This window comes from Pristis pectinata, chromosome 6 (assembly GCF_009764475.1).
Source record: "Pristis pectinata isolate sPriPec2 chromosome 6, sPriPec2.1.pri, whole genome shotgun sequence".
NCBI classification, from domain to species: domain Eukaryota; kingdom Metazoa; phylum Chordata; class Chondrichthyes; order Rhinopristiformes; family Pristidae; genus Pristis; species Pristis pectinata.
Genome location: NC_067410.1, coordinates 110,036,302 through 110,062,988, shown reverse-complemented (window position 1 = coordinate 110,062,988; position 26,687 = coordinate 110,036,302). Strand labels below are relative to the sequence as shown.

The window sequence follows — 26,687 nt, the reverse complement described above, 5'->3', positions numbered from 1 at the left end:
AGGTACCGTCCATCTGCCCTTACCAAGATGGGACCCGGAGAGGACCGAGGTGGGGGGGGAGACCAACGTATCTCGCGTCATGTTTGTCCTCACAAAGATGGCGGAGGAGTACTGGGCAAATGCAGCAGGGTCACGGGTCCAGGCTGAATGTGCGCCCTTACCAAGATGGCGGCGCGCAGGCCCGCGGAAGTGCGAGGGGGCGGGGCTGGAGTCCGGCACGTCACTCTCGCCCTCACAAAGATGGCGTCGAAGCAGCGAGGGGGCCGGCGGGCGGCGGGAACGGCGGCGACGGGCCGGGCGGCCGCCGAGGAGGCCGAGCAGTCGGTGCCGCTGCAGGCGGTGCTGGTGGCGGACAGCTTCAACCGGAGGTTCTTCCCCATCACCAAGGACCAGCCGCGGGTGAGCGGCGGCCGGCAGGGCAGAGGCTGCGGGTCCAGCCGCCGGCCGTTGGGTCTCAACTCGTCCCTCCCCCTCCCCCTCCCCCTCCCCCTCCCCCTCCCCCCCCTCCTCCCCCTCCCCCCCCTCCCCCTCCTCCCTCCCCCTCCCCCTCCTCCCCCCTCCCCCTCCCCCTCCCCTCCTCCCCCCCTCCTCCCCCTCCCCCTCCCCCTCCCCCCCCCCCTCCCCCCCCCTCCCCCTCCCCCCCCCCCCCCCCCTCCCCCTCCCCCTCCCCCTCCCCCTCCCCCTCCCCCCCCCCTCCTCCCCCTCCCCCTCCCCCTCCCCCTCCCCCTCCCCCTCCCCCTCCCCCCCCCCTCCTCCCCCCTCCTCCCCCTCCCCCTCCCCCTCCCCCTCCCCCTCCCCCCCCCTCCCCCTCCTCCCTCCCCCTCCCCCTCCCCCTCCCCCTCCCCCCTCCCCCTCCTCCCTCCCCCTCCCCCTCCCCCCCCTCCTCCCCCTCCTCCCCCCCCTCCCCCTCCCCCTCCCCCTCCTCCCTCCCCCTCCCCCTCCCCCTCCCCTCCCCCCCCCCTCCTCCCCCCCTCCTCCCCCTCCCCCTCCCCCTCCCCCCCCCTCCCCGTCCCCCCTCCCCGTCCCCCTCCCCCCTCCCCGTCCCCCTCCTCCCTCCCCGTCCCCCCTCCCCGTCCCCCTCCTCCCTCCCCGTCCCCCCTCCCCGTCCCCCTCCTCCCTCCCCGTCCCCCCCCTCCTCCCCCTCCCCCTCCCCCTCCCCCCCTCCTCCCCCTCCCCCCCTCCCCCTCCCCCCTCCCCCTCCCCCCCCACTCCCCCCTCCCCCTCCCCCCCACTCCCCCCCTCCCCTCTCCCCCCTCCCCTCCCCCCCCCTCCCCCCCCTCCCCCCTCCCCCTCCCCCCCTCCCCCTCCTCCCTCCCCCTCCCCCCCTCCCCCCTCCCCCCCCTCCCCCTCCTCCCTCCCCCTCCCCCTCCTCCCCCCTCCCCCTCCCCCTCCCCCCCCTCCCCCTCCCCCTCCCCCTCCCCTCCCCCTCCCACTCCCCCTCCCCCTCCCCCCCCTCCTCCCCTCCTCCCCCTCCCCCCCTCCCCCCTCCCCCCCTCCCCCCCCTCCCCCTCCGCCCTCCCCCTCCCCCTCCTCCCCCCTCCCCCTCCCCCTCCCCCCCCTCCCCCTCCCCCTCCTCCCCCCTCCCCCTCCCCCTCCCCCTCCCCCCCCTCCCCCTCCCCCCTCCCCCTCCCCTCCCCCTCCCCCTCCCCCCCCTCCTCCCCCTCCCCCCCTCCCCCTCCTCCCTCCCCCTCCCCCTCCTCCCCCCTCCCCCTCCCCCCTCCCCTCCCCCTCCTCCCTCCCCCTCCCCCTCCCCCCCTCCCCCTCCCCCTCCTCCCCCCTCCCCCTCCCCCCCCACTCCCCCCCCTCCCCCCCCTCCCCTCCCCCCTCCTCCCTCCCCCTCCCCCTCCCCTCCCCCTCCCCCTCCCCCCCCTCCCCCTCCTCCCTCCCCCTCCCCCTCCTCCCCCCCTCCCCCTCCCCCCCCACTCCCCCCCTCCCCCCCTCCCCTCCCCCTCCCCTCCCCCCTCCCCTCCTCCCCTCCCCCTCCCCTCCCCTCCTCCCCTCCCCCTCCCCTCCCCCCTCCCCTCCTCCTCCCCTCCCCCCTCCCCTCCTCCTCCCCTCCCCCCTCCCCTCCCCCCCTCCCCCTCCCCTCCCCCTCCCCCTCCCCTCCCCTCCCCTCCCCTCCTCCTCCTCCCCTCCTCCTCCTCCCCCTCCCCTCCCCCACCTCCCCCCCTACCTCCCCCTCCCCTCCCCTCCCCCACCTCCCCCTCCCCTCCCCCTCCTCCCCCTCCCCCTCCCTCTCCCCTCCCCCTCCCCTCCCCTTCCCCTCCCCTCCCCCTCCCCTTCCCCTCCCTCTCTCCCTCTCCCCCTCCCTCTCTCCCTCTCCCCCTCCCCTCCCCCTCCCCTCCCCCTCCCCTTCCCCCTCACCCTCACCCTCCCCTAACCCACCCCTCACCTTCTCCTCACCCTCCTCACCTTCCCGCTCCCCTCACCCTCCTCCTCACCCTCAACCTCCCCTCACCCTCCCCTCACCCTCCTCACCCTCAGCCTCCCCTCACCCTCCTCACCCTCCTCACCCTCACCCTCCTCACCCTCACCCTCCTCACCCTCCCCTCACCCCCCTCACCTTCCCCCTCCCCTCACCCTCCTCGCACTCACCCTCGCACTCACCCTCGCACTCACCCTCGCACTCACCCTCACCCTCTCCACTTTCACCCTCCCTTCACCTTCCTCACCCTCCCCCTCCCCTCCCCCTCCCCTCCCCCTCACCCTCCCCTCACCCTCCCCTCACCCTCACCCTCCCCTCACCCTCCTCACCCTCACCCCCCTCACCCTCCCCTCACCCTCACCCCACCCTCACCCTCCCCTCACCCTCACCCCACCCTCACCCTCCTCACCCTCACCCCACCCTCACCCTCCTCACCCTCACCCTCCTCACCCTCACCCTCCTCACCCTCACACCCTCCCCTCACTCTCCTCACCCTCACTCTCATCCTGCTCACCCTCACCCTCCTCACCCTCACCCTCCTCACACCCTCGCACCCTCCCCTCACCCTCCCTTCACATTCACCGTCCCCTCACCCTCACCCTCCTCACCCTCACACCCTCCCCTCACCCTCCTCACCCTCACCCTCCCCTCACCGTCCCCTCACCCTCACCCTCCTCACCCTCACACCCTCCCCTCACCCTCCTCACCCTCACCGTCCCCTCAGCGCACCCCCTCCCTCACCCACCCTCACCCTCCCCTCAGCGCATCCCCTCCCTCACACTCCCACACCCTCCTCAGCTTCACCCTCTCTCACCCTCCCCCTCCCTCACCCTCCCCTCAGCGTATCCCCTCCCTCACCCTCCTCACCTTCACCCTCCCTCACTCTCACCCCCACCCTCACCCTCCCCTCAGCGCATCCCCTCCCTCACCCACCCTCACCCTCCCCTCAGCACATCCCCTCCCTCACCCTCCCTCACCCTCCTCCCCTTACCCGATCTCCTCCCTCACCCTCCCTCACCCACCCTCACCCTCCCCTCAGCGCATCCCCACCCTCACCCTCCTCCCCTCACCCTCCTCCCCTCACCCTCCTCCCCTCACCCTCCTCCCCCACCCTCCCTCAGCCCGTCCCCTCCCTCACCCCTCCCCTCCCTCACCTCCCTCACCCGATCACCCCTCTCACCCTCCCCTTGCCCTCCCCTCCCCTCATCATCCCCTCCCTCAGCCCATCCCCTCCCCATCCCCCTCCCTCACCCCATCCCCCTCCCTCACCTCCCCCATCCCCCCTCCCTCACCTCATCACCCCCTCGCCTCCCATACCCTACCCTTCCTCGCTCCCCCTTGCCCAGTTCATGTTTCCAGTTTACTAAGCTTGTAGCAAATCCTCAGTCCTGTTATGGATGCTTTGGTTTCTTTCTCTCTTTTTCTAAAGGGATGATTCATTGTTAGAAGCTGGTCGTTCATTTCCTTCCAAGTAACTGAGTGGTAATTTGAGTGTGAGCCTAGCAACTATTGGCATTGTATTCACCTGCAGCAAGAATCACACCACTGTGAAACTTAATTCTCTTCCCAAACCCTCTAACAATGGCTTCTAACAAGGGTCATAGTCAACAGGAGCTCTGGCTGGTGTTACTGTTCTAACACAGGAAGGTGTGCTAATGCCAATTATTAGTCCTATCACCACCTTTCTGATAGAACTTGGAATTTTTTCAACAGCGTGTCCAACACGCACTGGAGTTTAGAAGAATGAGAGGTGATCTCGTTGAAGGATAAGGTTCTGTTCTAAGGCAGTAGCTGTTGAGAGTAAGTTTCCTTGATTGTCCACCACATGGCTTGCTCTCAAAATAAGGGACCAGCAGTTTAGGATTGAGATGAAGAGGAATTTCTTCACATGGTCTTGTGAATTACCTCAGTCATTGAGTACATTCAAGACAAGTATCAATAGGATTCTTGGGCAAAAAGGATATTCAAGGTCATACAGTAATAGAGCATGGAAACAGGACCTTTGGCCCAACTGGTCCATGCTGACCAAAATTCCCATCCAAGCTAGTCCCCTTTGCCCACGTTTGGCCCATATCCCTCTAAACCTTTCCTATCCATGTACCTGTCCAAGTACCTTTTGAATGTTGTTAATGTACCTGCCTCAACCACTTCCTCTGGCAGCTCGTTCCATATACTGACCGCTCAGGTTCCTATTAAATCTATCCCCTCTCACCTTAAACCTATATCCTCTAGGTCTTGATTCCCCAATCCTGGGAAAAAGACTGTGTGTATTCACCCTATCTGTGCCCCTCAAATTTTGTACACCTCTATAAGATCATCCCTCACTCTCCTACATTGCAACGAGAAAAGTCGCAACCTGTTCAACCTCTCTCCATAACTCAGTCCCTCGAGCTCTGGCAACATGCTCGTAAATCTCCTCAGTTTCCAGCTTAATGGCAACTTTCCTATAGCAGGGTGGCCAAAACTGAACTCAGTATTCCAAATGTGGCCTCACCAACGTGGAATTGGTATTGGTTTGTTATTGTCACTTGTACCGAGGTACAGTGAAAAACTTGTCTTGCATACCGATCGTACAGATCAATTCATTACACAGTGCATTGAGGTAGTCTTGTACATCTAGTCAACATCTTGTATAACTGGGTTTAGGAGGCATGGACAGAATAGTGGATTTAAAGTCAAGCATCGGCCATTGTCTTACAGAATGTCAGAGCCAGCTTTAAGAGTCTTGTGGTCTAACCATGCTGGTATTCCAAACATTTGTCCTGGGTTGTGTGTGGCTTTACTGGTACCAGGGGCTCCATGGGTTATGCAAGACCTGACTTCATTCAAATTCTCCCATAGATCTCTAAATCCGTATAAACAAACTTGTCAGTTGTACCTGATCATGGATGTTTGTCATAGAGTCTTCAAAATTTAAAATGACATTGAATAATTTATGCCAAAAATGTCTGTATGGGCAAACATCCAACTGTGGCTTGATTACTGTTGGAATTTTGTTGCCTCTGCTTGAGCTCTGGCTGTTTACTGACTGTACCTGCGGTGACTAGCTACAAATGAGCGAACTTCTGTTGTTATTCCTGTTGCCTACTTATTTTCCGTTACTGAGAAAATGTTAGTTTCCAGCTTAAGAAAAAAAAATCGGTTTACTGTTCTTGGGAACAGCAGCCTTGCATAACCCAGGGAGCGCCTGTATTTGGCTTGTTAATGTTGCATTTGCCCACAGGTAGAGTTGGCTGTGATGCTCACACTGGGCTCATTGTAACTGCTCTCTGTTCTGCTGCAGGCTCTGCTCCCCCTCGCTAATGTAGCGCTGATCGATTACAGCTTGGAGTTTCTAACAGCGACTGGTGTCCAAGAAACCTTCGTTTTCTGCTGTTGGATGGCCCAGAAAATCAAGGAGCACATTCAGTAATGATGATTTAAAGAATTGTTTCTTGGGGCTTACATAATGAACTATGCCATTGCAAGGCAATCAAACATCTGTATGTTGTAACACTGAATCTTGTACCACAGAAAGGATCCCTTGTGCACATACGTCCTCTCAGAAAGCTACTCGCACCACCTTTTCCCCATTACCCTGCAGAAGATACCCTGCACTGAACTTAGAATGAAAACACAGACTGCTGAAAATATTCACCTGATTAGGCATCAGCCGTGGAGATTTCAGATAACATTTAAGATTGACCTCTTATCGGAACAGTTTGCTGCTTTTCCAACTTAGAATCAAGTTGGATAACACATTGATTCTAGTTGTTGATCCATTCTGATGAAGGGTATTCAGACTGAAATGTTATCTCTTCTCTTTCTACATATACTGTATGACCTCCTGAGTATTTACAATATTTTTGTTTTATATTCAGATTCAAATTTACGCAGTTTTTAAAATATTTTTATTTACTGTTGTCTTCAGTGTTCCCTATTACACTCAAATTCAGGGAGAAAATTCACAAGCCACTGGTCATCAGTCAGGGCATTGAGTATAGGAGCTGGAACATTATGTTGCAGTTGTATAAGTCGTCCATGAGACTGCACTGGGAAGACTGTGTATGGTTTTGGTCACCCTTTTATAGGAAAGGTGTGGTTAAACTGGAACGAGTACAGAAAAGACTTAAGAGGATGTTGCCAGGACCAGTTATAGGGAGAGGTTGGCCAGGCTAGGTCTGTATTGGTATTGGTTTATTATTGTCACTTGTACCAAGGTACAGTAAAAATCTCGTCTTACAAACCGTTCATACTGGTCAATTCATTACGCAGTGCAGTTACAGTGAGCTAGGACAGAGTGCATTGATGTAGTACAGGTAAAAACAATAACAGTACAGAGTAAAGTGTCACAGCTACAGAGAAAGTGCAGTGAAATGAGGTGCAAGGTTTGGAGCGCAAGAGAATGAGGGGCGACCTTATAGAGGTGTTTAAAATTATGAGAGGCACAGATAAGGTGGATGGTAAGTCTTTTCCCCAGGGTAGGGGAGTCCAAAACTTGGGGGCACAGATTTCGGGTGAGGGGGAAAGATTTAAAAGGGATCTGAAGGGCAACTTTTTCACACAGTGTGGTGAGTATATGGAACGAGCTGTCAGAGGAAGTGGGTGAGGCAGGTACAATAGTATCATTTAAGAAGCACTTGGATAGGTACGTGGAGGGGCGGAGTTTGGAAGGCTATGGGCCGAATGCTGGAAATTGGGACCAGCTGGATGGGCTCCTTGGTCGACATGGACTGGTTGGGCCGAAGGGCCTGTATCCGTGCCGTATTGCTCTGTGACTCTACGGTGAACCAATGTATTCCTTTACCTTTGAGAGCGGGTGTTTTATCCTAAAGGGCAGTGCACTCTCAATTAGAGCACTCAGGCTGTCAGTCTTGATTATGGGGCTGATCTTTCGAAGCAAGTATGGTAGCCCTGGGCCAAGGTTGATACTTGGAAAATCTCATCTGCCCACCTTAACAACCTTGAATCCCTGCACTATAAGCATAAACACGCCCAGGAGTTTTATAGATGAAGTCGTTCGTGGTGAGTGCTCAGAAGTAATCCATTGGCTGGGGAGCACCTCTGACATGCAGGAAGGGCAAGATATCCTATCCCTAAAGCTGTCTTTACAAGACAATCCTTGTCTTGGTAACAGGGGTATTGTTTTATTTTGAAAACTTCTGTGCATTTGTGTAATGCAAAGCTTGTATATGCTTGCCATCTGCAGTTGCACCTTCTGGCCAGCAGAGGTGACACCTGAAAAAGGATGTGTATATAATAAATGTTAGAACAGAACAGCACAGGAACAGGCCCTTTGGCCCACAATGTTGTGCCGAACTAAATAAACTAGTAGTTAAATGCCTAACGAAACTAATCCCTTCTGCCTACACAATGTCCATATCCCTCCATTCTCTCCACATTCATGTGCCTGTCGAAGAGCCTTGTAAACCCCTCTTATCCTAATTGCTTCTACCACCACCCCTGGCAGCGCATTCCAGACACCTGCCACTCTGTGGGGGGGAGAAATAACTTGCCCCATACATCTCCTTTGAACTTACCCCCTCTCACCTTAAATGTATGCCCTCTAGTATTAGACATTTCAACCTTGGGGAAAAAGATACCACCTGTCTGTCTATGCCTCGATGGAGGGATATGGATGATACATAGAAAGAGGACATTTGGTATAAATTGGCATCAAGATCAGCACAACATCGTGAGCTGAATGGCCTAGTCCAGTGTTCTACGTAGAACGTTGCAATGGTCTCTATATAAACGCAAGTCGTTCGTTATCTCCTTGTTCATTCTTCTTCAGGAAATCAAAGTGGAACCGTCCCACCTCTCCAAATACCATCCATGTCATGAGTTCCGAGTCCTATCGGTCTTTGGGGGACGTGTTAAGGGACGTAGATGCAAAGTCGCTTGTCCGCTCAGATTTCATATTAATTTATGGAGATGTTGTATCCAATATCAATGTGACCAAAGCGTTGGAGGAACACAAGTGAGTTATACCTTGTGTGTTGAATATTGTGGCCTACTCGTTCACTTATGTTCATTAATTTCCTACTGCATAAATCCTGTTGGACTGCATTATATTTCAGCTGACTCTGGTATCCTTCTGTTGATTTTTGCTCTACAAAAGGCTATTATCTTCCACAAAGTCGATTTCATTATTTGAGCTTTAAATATGCTTTCCTTGCCGGCAGTGCGGAGTGTCCCATGCTTACTCGGTGCCCACAATAACTTGCATTTACACAGCACCTTTAGCGTAGTTAGGCATCCAGGATACCCACTCTCAGAGGAGAGTAATTTGCCACTGAGCCACATGAGGAGTCAGGAGGGGGAATGGTCAAAGAAATAGGTTTAGAAGTTAAAGAATAGGTTTAGAAGGAGAGATAAGTACGAGAGGACATGGCTTTAGGGTGAAAGGGGAAAGTTTTAAGGGGAACTTCTTCACTCAGAGAGTGGTGGGAGAGTGGAACAAGCTGCCATCTGATGTGGTAAATGTGGGCACACTCTTAAGTTTTAAGAATAAATTGGGTAGATACATGGAGGGGAGAAGTCTGGAGAGTTATGAACTGGGTGCAGGTCAATGGGACTAGCGGAATAAAGTTTCGGCACAGACCAGAAGGGCCAAATGGCCTGTTTTCTGTGCTGTAGTGTTCTATGGTTCATCTTAAAGGAGTCAGGCGAGGATTAGAGAAGGAATTCCTGGGCTTGTGGCCCAGGCAGCTGAATTTAAGCTTACAAAGGATGAAAATTATTTTGCCTAGTAATGGAGTCCAGGTAGGCTTTTTGACCTTGTACATTTATGTACAGTTATACTTTTCCTTAATAACCATAAAATACAAAGGTACAGAACATTCCGAAGGGAGAGGGAGAATCAGAATCAGGTTTATTATCACTGTCTGGTATATGTGAAACTTGTTGTTTTGTGGCAGCGGTACAGTGCAAAAACATAAAATTACTATAAATTACAAAATAAATAAATTAGTGCAAAAAAAATGAAAACGAGAGAACAGCCAGAAGTCATAGTACGCATTGGTGCTAATGACAAATGGTGGAAAGTGGGATGAGGTCCTGTAAAGTGAGTTTAGGGGAGTTAGGCAGAAGGCTAAAAAGCGGGACCTCTAGGATCGTGATCTCAGGATTACTCCCTATGCCACATGCTAGAGAGGATAGAGATCGGGGGATAGGACAGATATGTGTGGCTGAAGAGCTAGTGCCAGAGGGAGGGCTGTAGGTACTTGGATCATTGGTATTGCTTCAGTGTGGGTGCAAGAAGAGTGGGTTGAAGGGGAACCAATATCATGAGGGGAAGGTTTACTCAGGAGGATTTAAACTCCCTCCCGAGCAAACCTTCATCTACTTTCTTGGGTTGGAAGCGGAGTAGCAGTGTGGCAGCTGGGGAGAAAAATGCGGAGGATAAATCAAGCAAGTCCAGTGGGCAGAGGCAGGTGAGGGAGCACTGGAAGGCTGGTGGGGCTGAACTGCATTTACTTTAATTCAAGGAGCCTTGCAGGTGAGCTGAGAGCATGGATCAGCCCTTGGGAATGTGGGATTGGTTTATTATTGTCACTTGTACCGAGGTATAGTGAAAAGCTCGTCTTACAAACCGATCGTACAGGTCAATCCATCACACAGTGCAGTTACATTGAGTCAGTACAGAGTGCATTGATGGTAAAAACAATAACAGTAGAGTAAATTGTCACAGGAAGGGCAGAACGGGCAGCTAAATGTTCCAGGGTAAAGAAGTTTTGGGCGTGACAGGGGGATGCAAAAGATATAAGACACTACTGATTAGGGAGAAGATAATGCCAGTACTTGGAGATGATATCCTGGAGCGATTTTTTTTTCCAATGAGGCCATGTGGGTAGAAATTAGTAATAAGAGAAGGGCAGTCACTTTGCTGGGGTTATACTGTAAGCCTCCCAATAGTCCAGCAGGAATTAGAGAAGCAGATATCGAAGCAAATCGCAGAAAGATGTAAGAGCAATAAAGTAATAGTAGTGGGAGATTTGAACTTTCCCAGTATTGACTGGCATTGCCTTACTGCAAGGGGCTTAGCTGAGACAGAATTTAAGTGTATATTTCTAGATACTCACTCAACAGTTTGTTAGTGCCTATCTCTAGATGCCTCAGGTTGTATTAAAAAAGTATTATACAATGCCTAAATTGTATTGCCCTTATCCATTCTGACGTCCCAACCTCGGGGGTAGAATCCACTGGGCAGTCAGACGAATCGTCTTCACCCACTATTGCTCATCTTGTGACCTTCTGACACTCTGTTTCGTAGGGCTCGACGGAAGTTGGAGAAGAACGTGTCTGTCATGACAATGATTTTCAAGCAGTCATCACCAGGTCACAGGACAAGGAGTCAGGAGGATGACATCATTGCAGCCGTGAACAGCAAGACCAGCCGCCTGCTGCACTATCAGAAAGCCCGCAAGCTGAAGAAGTTCCGATTTCCTATGGTACGATCCCTTGTATTGGAATAATGCTGTAATTAATCCCCATTCGCAGAAACATTTCCCCTGTACTCTGTGGTCCCTGTTACCTATCGTGGGTACAACTCTTCACTGCATGTGGGGTGATTAAATCCAAAATATGAAGAGCTGCCTGATGTTGGAAGCTTCTGTGAGTTATTGCAGGTAATTGTGAACAGGTTGAGCAGCTGATGGAGGTTTACTGTTAACAACTGAGGGAGGCAGTTGGATTGTACAAAATTCATCCTGGGAGTTATCATTGTCCAGAAATTGTTTTTATGACTACTCCAGTTCAATGTGGCCACAAGAGCAGGTAAGAGGCTAGGAACCCTGTGGCGAGTACCTCGCCTCCTATCTCCCCAAAACCTGCCCGCCATCTACCAGGCTCATGTCAGAATACTCTCCACTCGCAATTTCAATAACACTCAAGCAGCTCAACACCATACAGGACACAACAGCCCACTTTATAGGCATCCCATCCAGAGTGATTCACTAACTCCACCGATGCACCGTAACAGCAGTTTGTATCCTCTACAGGATGTACTGCAGCAACTTGGCAACACTCTGTAGACAGCACCTTCCAAACCCACTACCTCCACCGGCTAGAAGAGCAGCAAAAGCACGGGGAACACCACCCCCTGGAAGGTGCCCTCCAAGGCACACACCATCCTGACTTGGAAGTACACCGCCATTCCTTCACTGTCACTGGGTCAAAATCCTGGAACTCTCCCCAACAGCGTTGTGGATCTACCCACACCTTGAGGACTGTGGCAGTTCAAGAAGGCACCTCTCCACCACCTCAAGGGGAATTGGGGGTGGAATTAAATGCTGGCTCAGCCTGGGAAGCTCACATCCCTTTAAAACGAGGGAGCTTTTAAGTTGTCTATTAATTAATATAATAAAGAATACAATTGTACAATGCAGGAAGTCCCCAGGTTACACAGGGTTCTGTTGCTGAGGAATGTTCATAACCCAAACTGTTCCCAAGTCAGAGATGAACAGAAACAGCTGTGACGGGAGAGTGAGCAGGCGCGGGAAGAGTGGCCGCCTGCCGACAACACCAACTTAGCTAGTGAGTCTGCTCAGCGCCCCCAGCTCTGCTTGGCTCAATGGTTGGGGAGAGAAGGCAGGTGAAAATGCCCTATTCCCATTCGGCAGAAGATGCCTGCAGTAGCAGGCAAATCTGGTCTCCAAACACTCATCCGTAACTACGGGCTATCCATAAGTCAGGCATTTGTGATCTGGGGAAGACCTAGGGTTAGACCACTCCTTGACATCTGAGCAGTTCTGGGCACCTACCTTGGAGGGAATGAGAAGTATCCTTACCAAAATGCTATGTGTTCTCGATAATTAAGCACTGTTGCACAAACTAGGATGATACTCCCTTGAATTGAGAAGGATAAAGGATGACTTGATTGATGTTTTCAGGGCAATTAATGGGAAATGACAGTGTAAGTAGGGAAGAAGTATTTCTGCTGCTGGTACAGCCTGGGATGAGTGGGAATGATCGAAAAATCAAGCCGGACCTTTTGAGAATGAAATTCGGAAACGCTTCTGCATGCAGAGACTGGAAAAAGTGGGGAAAGTTTTGTCCACACAGCAATAGACTTCAAGTCTGTAATTGATAGAGTTTTGCCAGCTAAAAGTATCGTTAATATGTTTTTAAAAAAAAAGCTGGAAATACAAAATTATGTCACTGATGAATCACATAACTTATTTATTCATGGGATGTGGATGTCACTGGCAATTTGAGTATTTATTGCCCATCCCAGCTTGCCTTTGAGATGATGGTGAGCCAACTTCTGTGGACTCCATGATCTCGTGGATTATTTTAACCAACTTGATTTAAAGACTAACATCTCGGATCATGACAGACTTGTGCTCATGAATACTCTTCCCTTTAAAATGCAGACCTGTATCCAGCTTTGTACTGCCACCAACTTCCATCCATTGCTGCTGTGCTCCATTTCTGTTTCCCAAGTGCTTCCTTTTAGCCAGAACAGAGGCCATAGAGATGATTCAGGCACTGAATGTTCACTCCTGGAATGGAGCACAGGGATCTGTTAACCAGACAAGGCTTTAGAAGCATTATTCTGAAATGAAACTAGCATTCCTGAAATCCTCGACACATAATGTTCTTTACTGAGACCCTCAAATGATGGAATTGAGCCCAATAATTGTATTTTATTGAGGTTGTACTTCATTGAGATTCTAGTTTAATCGTCATTGGGCTTTTTACTATTATGATGTGTTTTCTTAACTGAATGTTTGTGGTATTGTATCAGTGGCTAAATAATTTCTTTTCATCTTTGGCTGCTGATACTCTTGGTAGTCAGCTTCATCCACTAGTGAGGCAGCAGAGCCAGAAACTATCCATGGCTTTTAATGTAACAAGATTTGCCTAAATGCTCCTCATTGTTTTCCCCAGCACGTCTTCCACAGTAACAATGACGAGATTGAAATCCGGCATGATCTGCTTGACTGTCACATCAGCATCTGTTCCCCACAGGTCAGTAAGATTATTTCACAAGAAAGGTTCAGTGACATCCTGTTTCTCCACCGTGGTTCCCGTAAAGCTTGTATTTTGCATTCTTAGCTCATCGGTACAGAAAGACTTGCATTTAAATCTGTTACTATTTACAGCACAGTAATAGGTCTATCAATGCATTTGCTTCCTGTAGGAGTGAGTCTTATAAGCTCATCGCCCTCTTGGGGAAAGATGTTCTTCCTGCTTGCTCTATTTAAATTTATTAACAATAATCTCTTATGTATCTTCCTTCATTTTGAACCGTTCCACACACAAGAACACCATCTCCATAGCCACCTTTTTGAACCTTGCTGGTGAGCTGCCATTTTAAACTACTGCTCTCAAGTTGAGTTTATTGTCATGTGTAACAGTGTGGTGAGGTACAGGTACAATGAAAAACTTGCAGCAGCATCACGAGCACGTAGGTACAGACAACACACAGATTATAAATAGTACATAAATTATAAAAGATACGAAAGAGCAGGAAAAATTGCAAAATCATTAGTACAAAAATAAAGACACAATCAGACAAGTCCATTGTGGTGCAAGAGGTGGTTCATAGTGTTTCATCGCTGAGATACGGTTAGGGTTGTTTGGGTTAGTTCAAGAACCTGATGGTTGCAGGAAAGTAGCCGTTCCTGAACCTGGTGGTGTGGGACTTCAGGCTTCTGTACCTCCTGCCTGATGGCACTGGGGAGAAGAGGACAACCTGGATGTTAGGGATCCTTGATGATAGATGCTGCCTTCTTGAGGCAATGCATCTTGTGTGTGATGTCAGTGGTGGGGAGGGCTGTGCCCGTGATGGACTGCGCTGTGTGCACTTCTCTCTGCAGACTCTTGTATTCCTGTGCATTGGAATTACTGTACCAGGCCATGATGCAACCAGTCACGATACTTCCAACAGTGCATCTGTAGAGGATTGTTGGAGTATCTGGTGACATACCAAATCTGAAGATTCTGAGAAAGTACAGAGGCATTAATGTGCCCTCTTTGTGATTGCATCTGTGTGCTGGGCCCAGGACAGGACGTCCAAGATGTTCACGTCCAGGAATTTGAAGCTGCTGACTCTCTGAACCTCTGACCCACCAGTGAGAACTGGCACACGATCTCCCATTTTCCTTTGTCAAGGATTAGCTCCTTGGTTCTGTTGACGTTGAGCATGAGGTTGTCATTGTTGCACCACTCAACCAGATGTTTTGTCTCACTCCTGTCCACTGACTCATCACCACCCCTGATCTGGCCAGCAACAGTGGTGTCATTGGCGAATTTGTAGATGGTATTGGAGCTGTACTTAGCCACACAGTCGTGGGTGTTAGGAGAGCAGAGCAGGGGGCTAAGCACGCAGCCTTGAGGTGCACCTGTGTTGATGACAAGTGAGGAGGAGATATTATCCATGTCGTGAAGGTGTTCCCACAGTGATCTCAGGCAGCAAGTTCTGGCATTTTGACCCAATCAAAATGAAGACAGGAAATTACTTAATCAGGATAGTGAGTAACAAAATCAAAAGTTGCTGAAAATGCTCACCAGGTCAGGCACCATCTGTGGAAAGAGAAACACAGTTAACTTTGCTTTGAAACATTAACTCTGTTTCTCTTTCCACAGATGTTTCCTGGCCTGCTGAATCTTTCCAGCAAGTTCTGTTTTATTTCAGACTTCCAGCATCTGCATTTTTAAAAATATTTTTCATATACTAGTGGGTAATTTGGATAGGGACCTGGATAAGAAAATACAGACAATAAAGGAAACAAGATAAGATATCTAGTTATTAGTCACATGTACATCGAAACACACAGTGAAATGAGTCTTTTTGTGTTACTGCGAATGTGCTGGGGGCAGCCCACAAGTGTCACTACTCTTCTGGCACCGACATAGCACACCCACAGCTCCTAACCTGCATATCTTTGGAATGTGGGAGGAAACCAGAGCACCCGGAGGAAACCCACGCAGATGCACGGGGAGAACGTACAAACTCCTTACACCATGTCACCAAATCTCAGCAGATTTGTCATTGAAAAGAGATAATTTTTTTGTTTCAACTTGAGTTCAGTTCTCTGTTCAAGACTTGTGTTTGGATAGTTCACCTGGCCAGTTTTCTGTCTCTCATGTGGATTTCCAAGTTGCAGAGCTGTTCACAGTTAATTTTGTTTAATTTTCAGGTTGCAGAACTGTTCACAGATAACTTCGATTATCAAACCAGAGATGACTTTGTGCGGGGGATTCTTGTAAACGAAGAGGTGGGTTTTCTGTTTTGTTTAGTCTTGAGTCTTTTTCAAGTTTGGGTCCAACTCTAATATTTCTACCCCTCCTGTAGCAGTAGTTTTAGACATCTGAATTGCATTTTCTGCAGTTCTTTTGCCTCTTTTCCCTCTTGCAATGCAGCAGCTTTTTTTGTGGGAAGGCTCTTCGTCAGCACAGGTTATCAGGCTGTGAGTGGCAAGGGTATTGTTGGCAAATCAACATGCCTGGCTCTGGTCAATATTGTGTCAGAAGTGGACAGTGCACCACTCAGTATATCGTGGAACCTTGCAGCATGGAGAGAGATTTTCCGGTCCATCGTCTCTGTGTTTGGTCTTCACGAGTGCTCTTGAATTAATCCCATTCCTGTGCTCTCTTCCCCCACAGCCCCTGCAAATGTTTACCCTTCAAGTATTTATCCAGTTCTTTGAATGTTATGATTGACTGCGTTTGCATTGTCCTTTCACAAGATGCACTCTTAACATAACAGCGCTCAGTTTTAGAAAGTATCCCATTTTCTGTTGATCTTTTGTGTGCTTTTTTTTCCCTGATGGTATCTGTCCAACGGTTAGAGGTGTATGAAAATATTAAGAGGAATAGATAGGTGTACAAAATATTAAGAGGAATAGATAGAGCAGACAGCCAGTGCCTCTTTCCCAGGGCACTAGTGCTCAATACAAGAGGGCATGGCTTTAAAGTAATGGGTGGGAAGTTCAAGGGAGATATCAGAGGAAGGTTTTTTACCCAGAGAGAGGTTGGGGCGTGGAATGCGCTACCTGGGGCGGTGGTGGAGGCAGGACATTGGTCAAATTCAAGAGATTGCTAGATAAGCATACCATATTTTAGAGGAATCTAAAATAGAGGGATATGTGGGAGGAGGGGCTTAGATGTCTTAGACGAGGTTTACAGGTCGGCACAACATTGTGGGCTGAAGGGCCTGTATTGTGCTGTACTGTTCTATGATCTATGATGAAATTCAATTCCATGCCAAGCCAGGCTGGTATTTTGACACTCGTTACCTAGTTTACCATTATGGGGACCCTTCACCCACTGTCATATGTTTAGATTCTCTGAATATATCTTTCCACTGTTGCTTTTTGTTTGATCTGACTTGTATGCTGAGATGTATTGACATGTATTTTAGATATTAGGCAATCAGATTCATATGAACGTGACAGCGGATGAATATGGGGTGAGGGTCTCCAACCTACTCACGTATGAAGCAGTGTGTTCTGATGTCATTCGCCGCTGGGTCTACCCCTTAACCCCAGAGATGAACTTCACAGACGACGAGAGAGGTTTCAGTGTCCATCTGCGGCACAACGTCTACCGGGGCTCAGAAGTCAGCCTGGGTCAGGGCAGTGTGGTGGAAGAGAATGTCGTCATCGGCAAAGGCACTGTCATCGGAAGGAACTGCTTTATTACAAACACCACCATTGGTCACAACTGCGTTATAGGTAGGTCATTCTGCAGTTTATGATTTCAGTGGGCTGTGCACCACTTGGTATATGATTCCTCTTCATATTCAGAGCAGTCAGGTTACCTGCTTAATTCTAGAGAAACAAAGGACTGCAGATGCTGGAATCTAGATGAAAAACTCGATGATGCTGGAGGAACTCAGCAGGCCAGGCAGCATCTGTGGAGAAAAGCAGGCGGTCAACGTTTCAGGTCAGGGACCCTTCTTCAGGACTGAAGATAGGAAAGGGGGAAGCGCAGTATATAGGAGGGAAAAGCAGAGCAGTGATAGGTGGATAGGTCACTTCAACTCCCCCTACCATACTATCACTGATCTCTTTTGCCTGCTTATCACTGCTCTGCTTTTCCCTCCTACATATTGGGCTTCCCCTTTTCCTACCTTCAGTCCTGAAGAAGGGTCCTGACCCAAAATGTTGACCGCCTGCTTTTCTCCACGGATGCTGCCTGGCCTGCTGAGTTCTTCAGGCATCATCATTTTTTACCTGCTTAATTCATTGGGGTGAAGTTAGTTATGGGCTTGTCTGTTTGTCGCTATTATAGAGTCATACATGGAAATGGGCCCTTTGGACCATGCTGACTAAGCTGGTCCCATTTGCCTGCATTTGGCCCATATCCCTCTAAACCTTTCATATCTGTGTACCTGTCCAAATACCTTTTAAATGTTGAGCAACAAATAATTTGCTGGAAGATCTCAGCGGGTCGAGCAGCATCTGTGGGAGGAAAGGAATTGTCGACGTTTTGCATCAGGACCCAAGGTCCTCCTCTTTCCTCGTCTCCCGCAGATACTCCTCGACCCGCTGAATTCTTCCAGCAGGTTTGTTGTTGTGCCAGGTTCCAGCATCTGCAGTGTCTTGTCTCTGTTTTTAATGTCGTTAATGTATCTGTCTTAACCACTTCCTCGGGCAGCTCATTTCATATATGGATCACCCTCTGGGAGAAAATGCTGCCCCTCGGGTTCCTATTAAATCTCTCCCCTCTCACCTTAAACCTGTGCCCTCTAGTTCTTGATTCCCCAACCATGAGGGGGAAAAGACAGTGTGCATTCACCTTGTGTCCCTCATGATTTTATACACCTGTATAAGATCACCCTTCATTCTCCTACATGCCAATGAATAAAGTCCTAGCCTGCTCGACCTCAAGCACAGCACAGTTGGCACTCGTGCTGGAGTCGGCAATGTGGAGGCTAATACTCTGCAGTACCAGTACTGAGGAGGTACTGCTTTGATAATCTTAATAATTTATTCTGACAGTGCCCTCCCAGCTGATCTCCTACGGTAAGGGGAGAAGAAGGAACCTTTTTCAACTGTTTTATAACTTTGTCCCTCAAGTCTTGGCAACATTCTCATAAATCTTTTCTGCACTTTTTTTCCAGCTTAATGGCATCTTTCCTATAGCAGGGTGCAAAAACTGAACACAATATTCCAATATGTGGCCTCACCAACGTCTTCTACAACTGCAACGTAACGTCCCAAATTCAATTCTCGATGCCCCGACTGAATGAAGGCCAGTGTGCCAAAAGCCACCTTCACCACCCTGTCTGCCAGGGCGTTCCTCTGGGTATTTTGTGTTTTCATTAAACCTCAGACAAGAGCCTTTCCACTTTCTGTATGATTCTACGTGTTCCAGCACAGCACAGTTGGCAGCTGTCCGTTTGGAGCTTGTGCTGGAGTCGGCAATGTAGAGGCCAATACTCTGCAGTACCAGTACTGAGGAAGTACTGCTTTGATAATGATTTATTCTGTCAATGCCCTCCCAGCTGATCTCCTACAGCAAGGGTAGATGAAGGAATCTTTTACAACTGTTTTTGGCATTGAGGGCTAGGAGACTCGAGCACAAAAAAATAGAAGCGGAGTATTTCTATGCAAAAGAGGAATTTCTTTAGCCAGAGGGTGGTGAATCTGTGGAATTCATTGCCACAGACGGCTGTGGAAGCCAAGTCATTGGGTGTATTTAAAGCGGAGGTTGATAGGTTCTTGATTAGTGAGGGCGTCAAAGGTTATGGGGAGAAGGCAGGGGAATGGCTTTGAGAGGGAAAAATAAATCAGCCATGATCGAATGGCAGAGCAGATTCGAAGGGCCGAATGGCCTAACTCTGCCCCTATGCCTTATGGTTTCATGGGTAGTCCGTCGTCTGCCCTGCCATTTAATATGATCATAGCTGATCTATGCACGCCTCCACTTCTCTTCTGTGCCATTTCTCCACACCCCTCTATTACGTGAGCTATCAAACATATATCCACCTCACCCTAAACACTTGATCCAGCTTCCACCACCCGCCTGGGCAGAGAATTCCAGAGATTTGGCAGCTTCAGCAAGAAGAAATTCCCATGTACGTCACTTTAAAATGACCAGCCCCTTGTAATGTGGTTATGTTCCCTTGTTTAAGATTCTCCCTCCAGGGAAGACATCCCAGCATCTACTCTAAGAAGTCCAAGTCATATCAGAATCGGGTTTATTATCACTGACTTGGATGTTGTGGAATTTGTTGTTTTGCAACTACGGTGCAAAGACATAAAATTACTATAAATTACAAAATAGTGTAGAAAAAAAGGAATAATGAGGTAGTGTTCATGGACTGTTCCGAAATCTGATGGCGGAGGGGAAGAAGCTGTTCCTGAATCGTTGAGTGTGGGTCTTCGGGCTCCTGGACCTCCTCCCCGAGAAGAGGGCATGTCCCGGATGATGACGGGTTCCACCGCCTTGAGGCACTGCCTCTTGAAGATGTCCTCAGTGGTGAGAAGGATTGTGCCTGTGATGGAGCTGGCTGAGTCTACAACCCTCCTCAGCCTCTTGTGATCCTGTGCATTGGAGCCTCCACACCAGGCTATGATGCAACCAGTCAGAATGCTCTCCACTGGACACCTATAGAAACTTGCAAGAGTCTTTGGTGACATACCAAATCTCCCCAAACTCCTAACGAAGTAGAGCCACTGGCGTGCCTTCTTCGTGATTGCATCAATGTGTTGGACCCAGGATACATCCTCCGAAATTTTGACGCCCAGGAACTTGAAGCTGCTCACCTTTTCCACTGCTAACCCTTCAATGAGGACTGGTGTGTGTTCCCCTGATTTCACCTTCCTGAAGTCCACAGTCAATTCCTTGGTCTTGCTGACGTTGAGTGTGAGGTTGTTGTTGGGACACCACTCAACCAGCTGATCTATCACACTCCTGTACGCCGCCTCCGCCATCTGAGATTGACACCACTGTTGGTACATCGGCAAATTTATGGATGGCATTTGAGCTGTGCTTTGACCCACAGTCATGAGTGTAGAGAGAGTAGAATAGTGGGCTAAGCACACATCCTTGAGGTGCGCTTGTGTTGACTGTCATCAAGGGGATGTTGTTACTGATCTGCACTGACTGTAATCTCCTAATATGCATGTGCATGTATGCACAGGTGCAGTGAAAAATTTACTTGCAGCAGCATCACAGGCACATAGCGTCATTCACAAGAGAAACGTAAACATAAATCATACACAATTTTTACAAGAAAGAATACAATTAGAATAAAAAAAGGTCCATTTTAGTGCAAAGTGATCAAAGTGGTCATGGTGTTGCTAAACTGTAGTGATTAGGGTTTTGCTAGTTGGTTCAAGAACAGAATGATTGAAGGGTAGCAGCTGTTCTTGAACCTGGTGGTGTAGGACTTCAAGCCCCTTGTGTATTTGAATAAGGTCATGTTTCCCCGCCCCCCCCCCCCGTTCCTCTAAACAACAAGGAACATGGAGCCAAACTATTAAGCCTCTGGTAGCACAACTCTTATCGCAGGAATTTTTAAAAAAATTTTATTTACAGCGTGGTAACAGGCCCTTCTGGCCCAACGAGTCCGCGCGGCCCATTTTAAACCCCCATATTAACCTACCCATACATCTTTGAAATGTGGGAGGAAACTGGAGCACCTGGAGGAAACCCGCGCAGACACGGAAGAATGTATGAGCCTGGTGAATCCCCTTTTCACTGCCTCTAATATTACTACATCTTTTTTCAGGTTAATGAGACACATTAGGCATTCCCTTCAGGAATGACGTTGGGAAATGCTGATAATATATAGAAGTTAAACAAGATTGCCTGAGTGTCTATACCCACCACATGAGATTCAATAGACTATTGCAGTAGAATTGTGAATAGAAGTACTTTAAAATTATCATCAAAGGTGTTAATGAGCATTTATAGAAAAGAATGTACCAGTTAGTACAATGAAAAAAAAGACCATTAAGCCCCTCAAGCCTATTCTGCCATTGAATTATACTTAACCTTCTTTATCTGCAATTTCCACACCCACCTATTCTATGGATCTGAGTTTAAAAAAATAATTGCCTCCTGGTTTTTGGGGTAAGGAGGAGGAGTTGAGAAGAGGGTTCCATATTTCTCTCACCCTTCCATGCAAAAAAGGAATAAAAAACAAAACACTTACATTTACTGAGATATTCCCATCCCTTTATACCCAATTACGTACCTGTGCATTATAAATAGATAATACTTCAGTAATTATACAGAGCAAGCCCCCACAAAGAGCAATGTGATAGAATCGTAGAGCAACACAGTACGGATGCATGCTCACCACAGAGCCCCACCCAGCTAGTCCCAATTTCCTGCATTTGGCCCACATCCCTCTATGTCCCGAGAAACAAAGGACTGCAGATGCTGGAACCTAGTTGAAAAACACAATGATGCTTGAGGAACCCAGCAGGCCAGGCAGCATCTGTGGAGAAAAGCAGGTGGTCAACGTTTCAGGTCAGGACCCTTCCTGACCTTGTTTCAGAATGTTGTATTTATGGTGATGGGCAGGGCTGAATGCAGGTTCTGGTTGGCAGACATTAGGTTTTAATTGTATATCTGAGTGGTCTCTAATGTGTTCATGTCTGAGCATGTCCAATGAGAGTTGTGGGCAGGAGGAGGTGGATGTTCAGATTCGAGCAGCTGATCCGTGCCATTTATTTCTATTTTAAATGCACTATTGGGAACATGAAAAACAATATTCATAGTAATGGCAAAACAAACATACTTGACAAAGTCCCAGACCTATAACATTAACTGTTTCCCCTTCCATTGGTGCTGCCTGACCTGCTGAGTGTTTCTAGCATTTTGTTTTTATTTCAAATTTCCAGCACCTGCAGGTGTTTTTTTTTACCTTCATTGGTATTGGTATTGGTTTATTATTGTCACTTCTACTGAGGTACAGTGAAAAACTTGCCTTACAAACCGATCGTACAGGTCAATTCATTACACAGTGCAGTTACATTGAGTTAGTACAGAGTGCATTGAGGTAGTACAGGTAAAAACAGTAACAGTACAGAGTAAAGTGTCACAGCTACAGAGAAAGTGCAGTGCAATAAGGTGCAAGGTCACAACAAGGTAGATCGTGAGGTCATGAGGTCATAGGTCATAGTCCATGTCATTGTATAAGGGAACTGTTCAATAGTCTTATCACAGTGGTAATAGTGGTACATAGTGGTAATGCTAGTTGATTCATTCAGTTGTGAGGCACCTCCATCAAGCAAGATGCAAGTGCTTCAGTCACTTGTATGTTTAAAGATTTTGAGAAGCATGAAGATAATTTGAGAATACAAACTCTAAGGTGGAGCTAGGGCCAGCCGCTGACGATGCAGGATGCAGCTGATGTCCAAGTCATAACACCATCTACAGATGGGAATTGAAATCGATGAAACAGCAGTGCCGGGCCAAAGTCACAAAAGCGTTAGCAACAAGGATAATTAGCTACATACCTAATCTCAAAACATGAAGGCTTTTAAAGCCAGTGCAATATTTTTGGGTGATGGTTTCTACTGTGTTGTAGCTAGTGTCACAGTTTGTATCAGAGACCTTGCCGAAAAGCAGTTGTATCTGGGGTGTAGGTAGCACTTTCTCTTCTGAATCGGAGAAGTTGTGGTTTCCACTCCAGAGACTTGAGCAGTAGGGTGACACTCCATGTCAGTACTGAAGGAGTACTGTACGTTCAGTGAGTTGTATCTTTCAAGGGAGACGTTTAACTGAGAGCCCAGCTTCCTTAGGTGGACATAAAATATTCCACAGAACAGGGAGTTCTTTATGATGTTCTGGCCAGTAGTTATCCCTGAACTAATACCTCCATTTTTTAATAAAATCAGAATATCATGTTGCTATGAGTAGGCACTTTTGAGTGTATTCAGAATGACCTTTCCCTGAATAACAATGGTGATTACACTTGAAAAGAACCTAATTGACTGTGAAATGTTTCGAGACATCCTGAGGGCACTGGCTAAAGAGCAGAGCATCTGCTACCATTCTCTCTCAGTATCCAGTCACACCTTTTGCACAGTGACAGGTTGCTGTTTTGGATCGGTGATGGACACGAGCATTTTTCCTTCCCTGCGCTTGGTCTTGCTGTCCACACTCCCGTCAGTAGCAGCATCTTGGCCGAACTACTGGCTGGGAACCAAGCATTGGGCAATTATGAATAAAAACATGACAGGACAGAACAGCACTTCATTTTCCATCTTGGAACCTTGCAGCCTAACGGCATGAACATTGAATTCTCCCACTTTAAGTAATCCTCAACCCTTTCCCCCACCAAGCTTCTTCTCTTCTTCCCTTTCCTAACCTCTTTATTTCTACCTTTTTTCCCTCTCTCTCCTTACCTTTGACCCATCCCCCGGTGGATCTGCTCTCCCCTCCTCCCCCACACCTGCCTATCACTTTCTCTTACCTGCATCTACCTATCACCACCTTGTGCCCACCCCACCTCCCCTCTTTTGCCACCCTATCACTGCTCTGCTTTTCCCTCCTATATATTGGGCTTCCCCTTTTCCTATCTTCAGTCCTGGAGAAGGGTCCTGACCCAAAACGTTGACCGCCTGCTTTTCTCCACGGATGCTGCCTGGCCTGCTGAGTTCCTCCAGCATCATCGTGTTTTTCATCTAAATCGCAGCATCTGCAGCTCTTTGTTTCTCTAAAAACAGGACAATGCTTGAAACACTCAGCCAGGCCAGCAGCGTCTGTGGAAACGAACAGTTAACGTTTCACATCTGAGACATTTCATCAGAGCTGACAGTTTGAGCTGCTGGACAATTTGAGAGGATGGGGATGGGGAAAAACGTGTGAAAGCCTCACTGGGGTGCAAATGAACCGTGTTTGTCCACTTCCCTGTAGGAGATAACGTGAAACTCGACCAAGCCTATATATGGAATAACATCTCTATCGGAAATGGAGTGGAAATCTGCAGATCAGTTGTGTGCAGCCAGGTGGAAGTTAAGCCTGGAGTCAAACTCAATGCGCACTGTGTTTTAGCATTTAATGTAAGTACAATTGACTATTGAAAGGAGCTTGGATACAGTTACACAACACAGAAACGGGCTCTTTGACCCAACTCGTCCATTGCCAACCAAGGTGCCTACCTGAGCTAGTCCCATTTGCCCATATCCCATTAAACCTTTCCTACACGTGTACCTGTCCAAATGTGGAGGAACAAAGGGATCTGGGAGTTCAGATACATAATTCCCTGACAGTGGCGTCACAGGTAGACAGGGTTGTAAAGAAGGCTTTTGGCATCCTGGCATTCATAAATCAAAGTATTGAGTATAGGAGTTGAGGTGTTATGGTGAGGTTGTATAAGACATTGGTGAGGCCAAATTTGGAGTATTGTGCGCAGTTCTGGTCACCTAACTATAGGAAGGATATCAGTAAGATTGAAAGAGTACAGAGAAGATTTACTAGAATGTTGCCGGGTCTTCAGGAGTTGAGTTACAGGGAAAGATTGAACAGGTTAGGATTTTATTCCTTGGAGCATAGAAGAATGAGGGGAGATATGATAGAGGTTTACAAAATTATGAGGGGTATAGACAGAGTAAACGCGAGTAGGCTCTTTCCACCTAGATTAGGAGAGATAAGTACGAGAGGACATGGCTTTAGGGTGAAAGGGGAAAGGTTTAGGGGGAACTTCTTCACTCAGAGAGTGGTGGGAGTGTGGAACGAGCTGCCATCTGACGTGGTAAATGTGGGCTCACTCTTAAGTTTTAAGAATAAATTGGATAGATACATGGATGGGAGAGGTCTGGAGGGTTTTGGACTGGGTGCAGGTAAATGGGACTAGCAGAATAAAGTTTTGGCACAGACTAGAAGGGCCAAATGGCCTGTTTCTGTGCTGTAGTGTTCTATGGTTCTATGTCTTTTAAATGTTGTAATTGTACCTGCGTCTACCGCTTCCTCTGGCAACTCGTTCCATTCCTCGGGGGGGTGGGGGTGGAGCGGTGGGAGTGGGGTGTTGGGGGGGGGAGGGGGGACTTGCCCAGCGTGTTCTCCATTAGCCTCTTCTATGCAGGAATAACCTGAAAATTCTTCCATCGGTTTCCTGTTTCCCGCCGTGGCTGGTGCTTGAGTCGGATGATGCTACCGTTGTGCTTTCATTGAACAATTCCCATCTTACAGCTGAGCTTCACCATCAGTGATTGACCAATAGCCAATGTAATCTCTTTCTAAGGTGATTGTGGGGCCGAATATATCCCTTCCTGAGGGAACTGTCGTCTCGATGCACCTGCCAGATGAAGAGGAAGATGAGGATGAGTTCAGCGATGATGCAGGAGTGAACCATGCACCACTGAAAGCAAAGGTGAAAGGTGAGTGAGTGCTGGTGGTTCCAAGTAGGCTTGTATCAGTTTGGCTTATTTTCACCCAAGTCAGAAAGCCAGGCAGGCGCTTGAAGATAACTTTAATGGAGCAAAATGACCTGAATGCTTTGTAGTAGGGTTAGACCATAAACATAGGAGCAGAATTAGGCCATTTGGCCCATTAAGTCTGCTCCGCCATTCAATCTTGGCTTGGTTTATTATTGTCACGTACCGAGGTACAGTGAAGAATTTATCTTACATACCATTTGTACAGATCAATTCATTACACAGTGCATTGATGTAGTACAGGGTAAAACAATACAGAATGCAGAGTAAAGTGTCACAGCTACAGAGAAGGTGCAGTGCAGGGAGACAATAAAGTGCAAGGTCATAATAAGGTAGATTGTGAGGTCAAGAGTCCATCTTATCGTACTAGGGAACCATTCAATACTCACTGTTCAATAGTCTAATAAGAGCGGGATAGAAGCTGTCCTTGAGCCTGGTGGTACGTGCTTTCAGGCTTTTCTGTCTTCTGCCTGATGGGAGAGGGGAGAAGAGAGAGGGTGTCCTGGGTGAGTGGGGTCTTTGATTATGCTGGCTGCTTTACTGAGGCAGCAAGAAGTATAGACCTGATTTAGTTTTCCCTCTCAACCCCATTCTCCTGCCTTCTCCCTGTAACCTTGATGCCCTTACTAATCAAGAACCTGTCAACCTCCGCTTTAAATACACGCAATGACTTGGCCTCCACAACTCTCTGTGGCAATGAATTCCACAGATTCACCACCCCCTGGCTGAAGAAATTCCTCCACATCTCTGTTCAAACAAAAGTTGATTGCAAGCTGCATGAGATTATTAGGGCAGATTATCAAAAGACTGGTCAGGGATGGGCTTCAAGCACCATGAATGGAGGAGATGAGGTAAAATGGTGGAGAGGGCTAGGGAGGGGATTCCAGAGGTTAGGGCCTTGGCAGTTGAAGGCACAGCTGCCGATGATGTGA

General features: G+C 48.8%; 1 protein-coding gene across 1 annotated transcript in view; it reads left to right on the top strand.

Moving 5' to 3' along the window:
- The first annotated feature begins 223 nt into the window (after positions 1–223).
- The window catches only part of eif2b5 (eukaryotic translation initiation factor 2B, subunit 5 epsilon), a 53,849-nt gene continuing 27,385 nt past the window's right edge, over positions 224–26,687 (top strand). Inside the window, exons 1-9 of the mRNA XM_052018792.1 lie at positions 224–399; positions 5,709–5,833; positions 8,199–8,384; positions 10,680–10,857; positions 13,298–13,378; positions 15,553–15,630; positions 16,776–17,088; positions 24,236–24,381; positions 25,563–25,698. Of these exons, the coding sequence (XP_051874752.1) occupies positions 241–399; positions 5,709–5,833; positions 8,199–8,384; positions 10,680–10,857; positions 13,298–13,378; positions 15,553–15,630; positions 16,776–17,088; positions 24,236–24,381; positions 25,563–25,698 (1,402 nt within the window). The 5' untranslated portion in view covers positions 224–240. The remainder of the gene's footprint in view (positions 400–5,708; positions 5,834–8,198; positions 8,385–10,679; positions 10,858–13,297; positions 13,379–15,552; positions 15,631–16,775; positions 17,089–24,235; positions 24,382–25,562; positions 25,699–26,687) is intronic.